Raw genomic sequence first — 12,647 nt, forward strand, 5'->3', positions numbered from 1 at the left:
AGATATAATTATTAGCATAAATATAAATACATATGTGTGAGCGTATTTTTATTAAAAGAGTAATGATAGATTTAGTTTTTTTTCACAGGGCAATTTAGTTTCTTTAATGTAGTGTAATGTGCTAGGAATATAAATGTGTGTGAGTAATTGTAAGTGTATGTACGGTTGATTATCACACCGCACGGTTTAGCTCACAAAATACAACTGCTCAGACGATTGCGCTGACTTGTATGCCTAAATATATATATATATATATATATATATATATATATATATATATATATATATATAGCAGCATATATGCTATATATATATATATATATATATGCTGCATATAGATATGTACATACATATAAATATTGTATATTATAAATGTATGTATATATCTATATATACAAATGGAGTTCACTTTTAGGTGGCTTACAATGCAATGTGTAGAGCAAGCCTCAATTGGTGAGGGGGGGGGGGGGCTTTTAAAGCCAAACAAGCTTTATAATTATTGTTATTATTGTAAACAATAACGACAGCAATTATGATAGAATTATTAACTGGAGTAATGTAAAATATAAGCGGGTACGTACGACGGGCACACGGTGCTCACACGCACGACACCACCGTAACCACCACGACGCACCGCTCGACACCCACGGTCGACCACGCCGCTAAATTCTACTACAAGATGTCTGTTCTGCTACGCGCCGCGAGCACTGACGGACAATCCAGCACACGCATACGGATGTATACTTCTAGTGCGCATCGTTCATACGCAGCTATACCACAAGATCCGTGCTCCGAGGTCATCAGATGTCAGTTTCCGCCGCCAGTGGGCGATAGGTTTCTTCGTACGTAAGTGCGCCACCCTTTTTTGTTTTAGTTCTGTGGGGGGACGGTAGGCGGCGCCAGGAATCAACTCTGGTATTGGTTAGGTAGGGAGCTACCTTAAAGTCTGTTAAGCGATCGTCTGATGTTTTCTTTGTTTGGGAGTGTGGAGAGAGATACTGCGCAGTTTGTGATTGCTGCGTATTTTGTATAATGGAAATTGGGAGAGTTTCGGTGGGAGCATTATTTTATTTGAAGTCTGGAAAGTTGAGGTCATTTTTTGGGACAATATTTTAATTATAATAATGTCCTTTTTTGACTGATAAAGGTGTACGATTTTATAAAACTGCCTGGTTCGCAAAAAAAGAGACTGATTGTATAAGTTGCAACAGCTTTTCCGTTCTAAAACTTTGTCCTTTATTCCCACCATTTTTGATAAAGTTTTTGAATTTTGAATATTGAAGTAAGGTAAAAGATCCAGTTATTGACACTTGCAATTTTATTTTAATTAACTAAAACAAATCGACTCTAATAAATTAATAAATGTAATTTTTGAATTATAAATTTTAAGATAATTGGTTTTTTGAGAACATTTTATTTTTTTAATTAGATTAAAATTGCAAGTGTTAATTAATTAGGTCAGTGTCAATAACTGGATCTTTTACCTTATATTTTTTAACTTTAATTTCTGAAATCTAAGACACCTCAAAGTATAAAGATGTATAAGTTCTGCTGTTTAGGTTTTATATACGGTGTCTCCTGTTCGTCTATGAGCAGTTTCTGCATTTTTCAACCGATTTTGATAAAACTTAGTACACTCATTTTTATAATTATTTCCTTGAATTAGTTTGCAAATTGATCGATTTGTTTAGAATTAGGGACAAGATATAATTTTTAGAATATTTCATCCCGAAATCTTCCATTTTCTATCGTTTTTTTCCAAAATGTTTAAAAGCGAATAAAAACAGCTCATTTTTAAAAATTTTAGGTTGAATCTGATGAAATTTCTTTGAAAATAGTATATTAATCTTTAATTTTATCCCTATTTTTACAGAATTTATAGAGCTTCAAAATTATTTCGATAATGATAATATTTCATTAATGAAAAAAATGACTTTTTTAAGAATATTTTTATTAAAATGGTTCAAAAATACTAAAATAGCATGAAAAATTATTTTAGAACTCCAACTTAGGGCGCTTGTCAACCCATTCCTTGATTTTCGGGATAGACAAGACGTTTTCACGAATTTTCTTCAAGTTCAGATGGTCCTTGGTTATTTCTACCCCACAAGCATTTACAAGAGAGTCATGAATCGCAGCAAAAAATATATCTGCGTAACTTAACTGCAAAAGAAAACCAATAAATTTCACAGATATGAATTCTGGATGAAATCATATAAAATAATTTTATCAAAAAACTGTATCGTAATAATTGTAGCAGAAAATTGGATAGAAATTCGAAATAGGCTTAATAAAATTTTTTACCCTTCCGTTTACAAAGTAACCATTATCAGCGCAACTTTCCAATTTGTTCAAATAAAACGGCAAAGTTTTGGTCAATACTTCTTCTTTCCTCGTAGCTTTTATCTCAGGATTAGATTCTCGATAGAACAACGCAACGTCTGTAATTACATAGAAACAAATTAAAGATTTTTTTAGACCACTAATACCTCACAAAATAATCCTCACGTTTTCTCAATTCGTATAGCGCCTCGACAATCGAATCAATTTGCAGAGCATCCAAGTCTGTTTCGCCAATTAAATCCATCTGTTTAGCCAAATAGCGGCAGATAGGCACTGATTGACAGTAAGGCTTACCATCAATTTCTAGAATGGGTAATTGCCCGAACGGTGTGTCTGAAATAGGTTAAAAAACTCTCAAAATTTAAGTAAAATTTAAAAATTGAATGAAACAAATGAATCAATTAAGTTACAAGTACCTGGTTTCATTTTTGGCCATTCATTCAGACGATCGACCCGGAAGTCTTGAAATTGATGGCCTCCATAGCTCAAAAGAAACCTTATAGGTTCACCGAGCCCCATTACGTTAAAGTACGTCAATTTATATTGATGTGGCATTTTAAAAATCTAAAAAATTCACCAATATATCACTTCCATTAGAGAAGACAAATATAATCCTGTTATTTCTATTCCTATTATTTGACGCTGCAATAAAACCACAAGGAAAAATATTTATATAAAACGAAATTTACTCACCGAATAGAAATAACCTTTTTATAACAAAAACACTGCCGGTCTGGTGGCGTCGAAAAATATTGTTACAAAGTGAGACTGTCGAATGTGATGCCCCTTCTTGGACTACCAGTCTGCCGCTCTCACTTTCACTTTACATTTATTCACTCTTTCTTGTTCTACATAACATATATTCCCACATATCATATGTATCTCCCATTTGTATTCGTCGTAAAGAGCAATGACTCATCCTTCATTCAAAAGTTATCACTTACAAAATTTATCAACCTCGTCATTAATTATTTTAAAACATTTTTATTCAATCTCTTTTTTTTTTTTTTTTTTTTTTCTTCATACATTCGATCGATAATCCAATCAGTGCCCTTTGGTCACTATTTGCGGGTTTAATTATGATGATAATAAAATACCAAGCCCATTTTTAACTCAACTTGTCAACTTTGATGCTCATTCACCGACGACGCGTCGTATAATTTAAATTATAATTCATTAAAGTCGCTTAATTTTGGTGTTACTTGTATTTTAATTTTAATTATAAAAAATATATATTTATTATTACTAATTGTGAGATGGATTACATTATGTATGCTTCGGTGATTCACAGAGAAAGACGGGAGTATATTGTGGTGGCTTCTTATCCTCCTGAGGATAATCCTTATTATAGAGACATTGTTCTTAATACTATTCGGGACTCAGCGAATTCTGAAGATGATAAAATTAGCATTCCTTGCGATAGGTAACTATTTTTTTTTTTTTTTTTCATTCATCTTCTTATCTTAATGCCTTTATCGAACAGATTCGTGGCACATATCCTGACCGGGGAGTTGTACTATACGTGCTTGACGCCCACGTCAGTTAATATCGATTTTAACCCTCAAGAATTCTTGGAAAAAGTTAGGAGTGTCTATCGTGAGCTATCCATTTTGGCGGACTTTTCTCAAGAATTTCAAAAGTCAAAAGCCAAATTTTCTGAGCCGCTCAAGGAAATTATTGTAATTCTTACAGAGAAATTTTTAATTTTTCAAAATATTCTCTATAGAAGGCATATTAATATTCTTGAATATTTTTGATATTTTAGGAAACCAAAAATTGCCAGAATTTAACGTCTTTGCCGGTAGTTAAAGACGAGCTTGCTCAAGTGAGAAAAGTTCTGATCGAATCCGTTCAAAAATTGATTGACAGAGGACAAAGGCTAGAAGAGCTCGTCAAAAAAACTCAAATTTTGGAAATAACGGTATGATTTTATTTTTGTTATTTTATAAGAAGGTTTTTTGGTCTAGAGGCACAGATTTTAGTGCAATAATAAAAAAAATAAATAATATTTTTAGTACAAATTTTTTGTAAAATATTTATTGATATTTCAAAAAAATATTCGAATTGTAAAATTCAAAATATTACTAACTAGCAAAATTATTATTTATTTACTATTCATTAAGCCTAATGGCAAGTCCAAAAAATCTAACAGATTCATTTAATCACATAATTATTAAAATGTATATTTAGAACATAAAAGAAATAATTATAATGTTCAGTAAAAAGAGTGAAAAATAACGTAATACATAAAAGTACATAATCTTAACGATATTATGCAAAATTAATATAAATTTATACAAATTTATACAGAGACACAATAGTTTATACAATATTCAAATAGTAAGAGGTTGCAAACATAAAAATTGTCCAAAATTTGCTTCTTTATTCATAAAAAATTCATATGATTTATTTTTGAAGATTTGAAATTCTGTATTTACAAAAAATAAAAGGACGCGCTTTCATTGACATGATTCTAATTTTTTTAGTCACCTAAAATTTGAAAAATAATTAAATTCTTGATTAGATAAGACGCTGAAATTATCTAAACTAGAAATAAGTAGAAAAAAAATTTTTCTTTTGGAAAATTTGATCAAAATAAAAAATTTATTTTATAGTAAAGACAAAAATTCAATTTTTTTAAATTCTAGACCAAAATACTTTCTAATTTTTAATAAAATAGAAAAAAATAAACTACCAAAAATTAATTTCAGATGCGAAAAGATTTTCAGTTAACTCAGCGATCGACCAAAAAAAAACATAGCGTCTGCTTTGCCGCTCTTTTATCGATTGTAATGCTCCTGACGTGCTTAGCGTTTGGCATTTTTGTTTACGTTCAATTTATGTGACATTTATGTTTATTGTATAGGGGAGGGGGGGGGGCAAAATGGGGTACTTAAGAAATCGTTATGATTTTAAGGACTTAAATACGCTGATTTTTCTTATTTTCAGTCGTAATTAAAGAAAAATAATCAAATTTCAAGTTGCCGTAGAAAAAAAAATTTTTTTTTTGCGGGCAAAATGGGGTACTCCCTGAAAAACTGAAAAAAAAAATTTCTTCATCCGAAAATGAAATATCGTTAAAAAAATAACATTTTCTTATCGATAAGTCTACGAAAGAACCCGAAAAGAGGAACAAATCACCCAAAAATGGGACATTGTAAGCTGAAGCAATATACTCCTAACAGGAATTGAGGTAGTAAAAAAAATTTGAAAACTTTGTAATAATTTTTGACGGGTTTCGCTTGAGTAAAAATAATATCAAGATAAAAAAAAGAGTTCTCTCGAGAAAATTCTAGTTTTTGGAACTTCCGGTGAAAAAATTTTTAGACTCATAGTTCTCACGCAATTCAAAATAATAGCATGAAAAAAAAGATTCGTAATTTTTTTGCACTCTCTTTCTTGGTTTAGGGATTCAGGAAAATTTTTTCAACTTGAATAATCTTGTAGGTCTGAAGATCTTACTTTTTAAATTAAATATCTCACAAGCGCACCAAATGATTTTGAAGAAATTGGCGGCCTCTGACTCAGTTTTCTGATTATTCATAGTTAAATTATGTCATCAAAAATAATTCGAGAATAAATTCGATGTTATTTGAAAAACATACTTTTTTAAAATAATTAATGTACGATTTGATTTCTCTTCAACACATCACCCGATTTTGATGCAGTTTGCAGCAGTCAACGTCGTTTTTTAAATTAAAGAACTGTTTAGATTTTGGAATTGATCGTTACATCTATTTAAAAGCTGTTAAAAGAAAAAAGTTATTTTAAATTTATGAGGAAGTTTAAGTTTCACTGAACCTTATCGAATGACGCGATTGTCGTTCAAATCAGTGGAGTTGCTCAAAAGTTATGAGAGGTTTACACACACACACACACCCTGATAGAAATCCTCGTAAGAATATTAAGAGCTACTTCCTAGGACCTTAAAAATGTAGAGATGATTAGAACTTGATTTTCGAAAACTGGTATGGAACCAATGATTTCCCGATTTTTTTTTTTTTTTTAATTATTTATTTGTAAAGTGAGAACTTAAAAATTTAGAAAAAAAAATCTTAGATGTGAAAAAAAAATTATTACGATGCACAATGACGATAAAAATTACTGCACAGTAAAAAATTTTTCGTCAATGTGTAAAATGTAAAAATCTTTGTGTAGCAAATTACACTCTAGTGTGTAGAATTTTACATTCTCATGTATTGAGTTAACATAACACACTAGAATGTAGAATTAACATTAGTTTGTGTAAAAACAGTCAGTAACACAAATATTTGTGTTAAATTTGACGAAAATTTTTTTACTGTATGCAAAAAAAATTAGAAAAAAAAATTTTTTTCATGTTTTTTAATTAAAAAAATTTTTTTCCTCTGAAATTGTAGGAAATGACGTTAAAATATATTTTAGAAAGCTAAAAGAGCTTTTTGGAAAAAAAAATTTTTTTACGAAATTTTGGGGGTACCCCATTTTGCCCCCCCCCCCTCCCCTATAGACTGGAGATAATAACATGACATTTAATGTTACTTTTTTTTTAATAAGTTCATCAGTATTATAAATATTCAATCAATAAAATCTTCTTTTAATTTCACCAAAAAATTCAGAATATTTTTTCCTAGTTTTAATTTAAATACAATTTAGTCGATAACTTAACTCATGAAATTTCCGATAACCTGCAACCCCACCGTATGTTACTCCGTATCGATATTTACATTTTTTATCTGAATAAAAATAAAAATTTCAATTAAAATTCACATTATCAGTCTTTAATTTTTTTCATCCACCAGCTATCTTCATTTCAAATGATAAAAACTTTAATTAAAAAAGAAAAATTGAACACGTCGTGGTTTTACGGAGTAAAACAAATGAAACTGAAACAGTAATAAAAAAATAAAGCTCGACTTATCGAAAGAACGTCTGGAAAATTTGTAACCAATCGAATCCGGTGAACCAATCAACGAATCAGCGTTTCGACCCTTTAGCTTTGTGTAAGAGTCGTTTCGAATCAAAGAGCGGGTTGTAACAGGATCTACAGATAATTTTGTGTTTTACAGATGAAAAGTATTACGCTGGATTTCTTTCACACAAAAAAAAGCTGCAGTTTGCATTAATTAACTTTTTTATTTTTTTTTTTTCATTTTTAAAATATTAAGGTAGAGCTTTGCTGATTCTGCAGAAGGTTGACATGAAGGGCAAGTGCAAAAAGCTTACGGGGAGTCTAAATTTAACTTCAACTTCACCTGCTTCTCCGTGGTATCCTATTGGCTAGAGCCCTGGAGAAAGGCGTGCAAAAGGAAAGTTTCGATTTTCCCCTCTTCAGCAAAAGTGATAGTCATGTCACATCATCGGCTAGCTTATGGTATCGAAGAATAGAAGTTAATACACTGTAGACAAATGGTATAACTCAGTATAGTTTTCTCTTAGAAGTCATTGCAAATTCTGAATCAATAGTTAGTTTGACATTGACTTCCGAAGGTGAAACATCTCATGATTTTCGTTTTGCAACAGTGTATTTTAAAATTTTCTTGGTAAGTTTTTTTTTTTTTTATCTATTAATTGCAATTTAAATTGAATTATTTTTTTCTTATCTTCAGTGCACTGATAGAAGGATTTGTTTATGGTTAAAAATATTTGTTAATATTTAAAAAATCATTTATTAGAGACCACTTTTTAGTCCTTAATAAATATTTCTTAGTATTTAAAAAGATTTATTAATATTTAATAAATAAATATCAGATTTATTAAATACAAAAAAATCATTTTAAGTACTAAGAAATATTTGTTTAATACTAAAAAATCGTCTCTAATAAATGATTTGTTAACTATTAACAAATATTTTTTGGTACAAATATTTCCTTCTATCAGTGTGGTGTCGAAATTTATTCCCTAATTAAAAAAAAAAATTTAAAAGATTCAACCCATGCAGATTGTATATCTATCAATAGCTATATATTTGTCAAATTGAATCTTTTTTAATCTTTTCAAGCCATTTTGAATATTTTCAAATCTCTTTTGCTAATCAGGGTTCTTCTTTTTTAAGTTTGAGATTTCAAAAGTGGTAATTATTAATTTTTCCGAATAAAATATAGATAGATAGATAGATATTTATTATCATGCCAAGGCTATAATGGCCGAATGGCAAATACAAAATTACATATTTGATAATATACAGTACAAATAACGATAAACATTATTTATTTAACTACTTATTTTAATATTGATTGATTAATTTTCAATCTATTTCTATTTTGTGTATAATATTTAGATTTTGATTTAACTGAGAAAATAACTAAAAATCATGTTTTTGCTCACATACAAAATTCAATTAGCAATTTGTTGTTATGTCCTACTTTGTTGTTAACAATTTATATTTTTGGTTTATTTCATACAATTTTCAAACAATATTAGATCTTAAATGACGAACAATTATCATATATCTTACAATGACTTTCTTGATATTAGGATACAATAATTTAAATATCCGAATAAAATATGATTATTATTATGATTAAAATTGTAATAATTGCAAAATTTTCCAGCTATTGATTTCTTAAACGTAAATTTGTGAAATTTCACTTTAATTAATAAAAATTTACTTGAATTTGTTTAAATTTCTATAATTTCTTTACAATTTATAAAATTCTCTTGAATTAATGAAAATTTACTTGAATTTCTTTAAATTTTTTAAAAATTCATTCCATTTTGTGAAAATTCAATAAAATAAAACCTTTATAGTTTAATTTTTACTCTTAATAACTACTTAATAATTCAAAATTAGAGAGCAAACTTCAAACAAGTGATTTTCAATTATTATTTTTTTTTTTGAAAGCTCTCGAGCTAAAATTTGAAAAATCATAACAACAATTTAAATGGATGATTTATTTTATCAATCACTATACAAAGTAAGTATAAATTTATTATAAAAAATTTTAATTGAAGAAGTGTTAAATTTAACTAGTTGTAGTTTGAATTTCATTGATTACTTACTCACCCTCGCGATCAATAGTGTTGGTAATAAAGGAACAGTTGAGGTACAGAGTGGCTCGTGTTACCTACGAGGGTTGGTAACTCCAACAATGGTTGATAACAATACTTCATATGGTAAAAAGCAATGTCATATAATTTCTATTGCTGATAAGTCGCAAGCTGCTAGAGATAAAGTGAAAATATTGTGATCACCCTGATAGCCAAGTTGGCCGCAACTTTCTGTCAATCTACTGCCGCAACTTGTCACCAACTTGGCGGCAACTCTTGGAAGTAACTCGGTTGGTGTCAACTTTGTTCACCAAGTTGTCACCAAGTTGTCGGCAAAGTTGCTCTGAAACTTTTTCGCACCAAGTTGACGATAAATTTCTCAAGAAATTTGGCGACATATTGCAGGCAGTAGATTGGTCTCTTTTTTCTCAGAAACTTGTAGCCAACTTGGCGCCAACAGTTACAAATTCGGAAGTTGACCGCAAGTTGTCGCTAAGTTGGTGGCAACTATCTGACACCAACTTGGTTGGTCTGAAACTGTGGCTATCAGGGAATGTTCAAAAATAGCTTTAAGATACTTCTATTGTGTGTCGCTTTAATTTTTTTTTTCAAAAATATTTAAACATAATTTTGTTAAAAATATTTGAAACTTAATGTTTTTTTCATCAATTCATTTTTATTTTAATCGTTATAAATTATATTAGACATTTTTTTGTACTTATCAGTGGTTCATAAATTTTTACATAGAATCGCAATTTTTTTCTACAATAATTAAAATAAATCAAAAACTTTTTATCATTCTTTTTTTAATTTTTGTAAATTATTTAAAAAATTTTTTTTTTACAAATTTAACAACTTCAATTTTTCTTCAAAAATGAAATAGGATTAAAACTTTGTTACTTTTTAGAAGTTATATGTTACTAAACTGTCTTATAAATTAACATTTAATCGCAAAAACCACACGGTGAAAAATTTCCATTATTTTTTATTCTGCATGGATTTTAGATATTACAATGGTGCATATTACTAGTGAACCTTATTGACTCAGAATAAAATTTTACAATGGCCCATAGTAATTTCCGAAACAAATGAAATCAGACATAGTAAATGGTAGAAATTGAAATGTACCATAGTAAAATGAAATATGCAATAATTTAGATTTCCGAATGTACTATAGCAAAAAAAATAAGAAAACGTTTGTAAAAAATAAAAAATTTTAGAGTAAAAAATGTTTTTAGCAATCAAAAAAAATATCAAACCAAACAAGATTTTTTTTGTTTGCAATAATTTTTAAAAATATTTTTTTAAAATATAGTCTTTATTTTTTTTCATTTTAACAATGAACGTAGGATTTATTTTGGCAGTTAATTTTATTATGAATAATTATAAACACAATATATAACTTTTAAATTATTTTTATTATTATTAGAAGTGTCGGTTGCAGGTTAACCATCAAATGTTTGTTTTCATTTTAATTTTTCACGGTAAATTATTAAATATTTTATTATTTATGAATCTTACAAATTTTCATTAACTATTCATGTGTTGATGGATTTATAAACTAATATTTATTTAAAACTTAATGTTTATTGCAATTTTCATAACACCGTTAACCACTACTGATAGCGTCTGTAGACTTATGTTGACAAAACAAAGCAGCACGAAAAAATGAAAGAGCGCGCGTCGCGACTGACGCGCATACGTTTACTATGGGACATTTGAAAATTTCATAGTCACAATTTTAAATTTAAACCGAGTACACGTGACTAAATGTGAAACTTTTTATAAATTTTATTGTCGACTGAGCAACAGAAATTTTACTATGGAACTATAATGAAAAGTTTTAAGCACACTAACAGTTTTGTTCTGTCAGTTTACGAAAATTTTTTATATATGTTTATGTAACAGTTGCATGGTCAAATTTACTATGGTCCCTAGTAAATATTGATTGGTACAATATGATATTCTTAAATTTTTATGGTAATATTTTGAATTGAGTCATTAAGGTTCAGTCTTATTATGTATGCATAGTAAATTTCTACAGAAATTTCTCACCGTGCACTCAAAAATTCTTTTTCACCAAACAAGAGCACCTTACCGCCACCATGAAACAACCATTTAATAAATACGATTCACTTTGTGCTCCAAACACTAGCCATTAATATTCAATGACTTTGTTGACCGACGATACAACATGATATATGACTTATTTATTTATTTAAATTGATCACGGAGCTTTTGGTCCCTGAGATCATATATCAATAAGTAAAATGTTTTATAATAATCCGAACAAAAACAGTTTCACTGTAAAAAAATCACGCCAAGTCCACGTTCATAAGGCTATTAAGAAAAAAAAAATTTTATTTCTTTACAAAAAGATATAAAATAAAAAATTAAAAAATCCAAGTAACCGATATGGTTGTATATGATTTTCGGAAATTAAAAAAAATTTTGTTGTAAATTTTGGAACGTATTTAGTGTGCATGGTTACGAAAAATTTCACTTTTTATGAAATTCCTAAAATCTATCTACTAGGACTTTTAAAAAAAATTGAAGTACACAATGACGCACACCAAGAAAAAAAAACAGAATTTTTTTTATATGCCCTTATGGCTCCCGGGACCCACTTCGGATGCCATAAGGGCGTATCAGAAAAATTTTTTTTCGGGAATCGACGTATTTTTATATGAAACGTGCAGAAATGCAAAAAAATTTTTTTCCTAACTAAAAATTTTCTTGGACAGAAAAAAAGAACAGAATTTTTATTATACGCCCTTGTGGCATCCGAGGTGGGTCCCGAGAGCCATGAGGGCGTATAAACTTTTTTTTGCATTTCTGTACATTTCGGACGATACTACGTTGATTCCCGAAAAAAAATTTTTTATACGCCCTTATGGCTTTTCACCGCGACCTTTTGCCGGTATACGCCCTTATGGCATCTGGAACGCGATATCATTTTTACACGGGTCTCGATAGAAGTAAATTTTCATTATTATTTTTATTGATTAACATGTCAAATGGCAAGATCAAATAATATTTCATCATTTTTTTTCATTCAATATGTATAATTGCACGCTAAAATAATATAAAATGGGTATCAAATATTCAAGAGAAAAATTTTCTCAAGGTGAGAAAATTTTTTTCTCTGCTGAAGTAAGTGGCGCTACTTCCCTGAAGTATCTGAAAATCTTGATCAAATATAAAAATTTATTCCATCAAGTATTTATGATAATTTGAATTAAGAAAAAATGACTTCCACCAAGAATAGAATTTCAAGAAAAATTTTTACTTCAGCCAACAAAACTTCGGTCTTCCTTCAGGCACCCGACAAATTT

At 29.0% G+C, this 12,647-nt stretch overlaps 3 protein-coding genes across 5 annotated transcripts in view; 1 reads left to right on the top strand and 2 right to left on the bottom strand.

The window, feature by feature from the left end:
• LOC123275262 (serine/threonine-protein phosphatase 2B catalytic subunit 3-like) overlaps positions 1-660 on the bottom strand; it is a 157,747-nt gene extending 157,087 nt beyond the window's left edge. Inside the window, exon 1 of one of the 2 annotated variants that reach the window (XM_044743258.1) lies at positions 582-660. The gene's annotated coding sequence lies outside the window, so the exon portion shown is untranslated. Of the gene's footprint in view, positions 1-424; positions 516-581 lie in introns of those variants that run through there. The other variant, XM_044743257.1, reaches the window with a different exon arrangement.
• Positions 661-675: 15 nt separating this feature from the next.
• Positions 676-5,207, top strand: LOC123275264 (vesicle-associated membrane protein 713-like). Of its 2 annotated transcripts, none has more exons than XM_044743268.1 (5): positions 676-846; positions 3,635-3,766; positions 3,827-4,022; positions 4,109-4,264; positions 5,055-5,207. In XM_044743268.1, the coding sequence occupies exons 1-5, from the start codon at positions 680-682 to the stop codon at positions 5,187-5,189; spliced, it is 786 nt and encodes a 261-aa protein (XP_044599203.1). In that variant the 5' UTR covers positions 676-679; the 3' UTR covers positions 5,190-5,207. The 2 variants fall into 2 exon arrangements, with proteins under 2 accessions (XP_044599203.1, XP_044599204.1); XM_044743269.1 differs by lacking the exon at positions 676-846 and adding an exon at positions 881-1,091.
• LOC123275265 (glutathione S-transferase-like) lies at positions 1,927-3,177 on the bottom strand. Its single transcript, XM_044743270.1, has 5 exons — positions 3,037-3,177; positions 2,760-2,907; positions 2,509-2,676; positions 2,305-2,441; positions 1,927-2,163 (listed from the first exon to the last, which is right to left on the bottom strand). Exons 2-5 carry the CDS (start codon positions 2,896-2,898, stop codon positions 1,996-1,998), a joined length of 612 nt encoding a protein of 203 aa, XP_044599205.1. The 5' UTR covers positions 2,899-2,907; positions 3,037-3,177; the 3' UTR covers positions 1,927-1,995.
• Positions 5,208-12,647: the final 7,440 nt, after the last annotated feature.

This window comes from Cotesia glomerata, linkage group LG1 (genome assembly GCF_020080835.1).
Source record: "Cotesia glomerata isolate CgM1 linkage group LG1, MPM_Cglom_v2.3, whole genome shotgun sequence".
Taxonomy (NCBI): Eukaryota; Metazoa; Arthropoda; class Insecta; order Hymenoptera; family Braconidae; genus Cotesia; species Cotesia glomerata.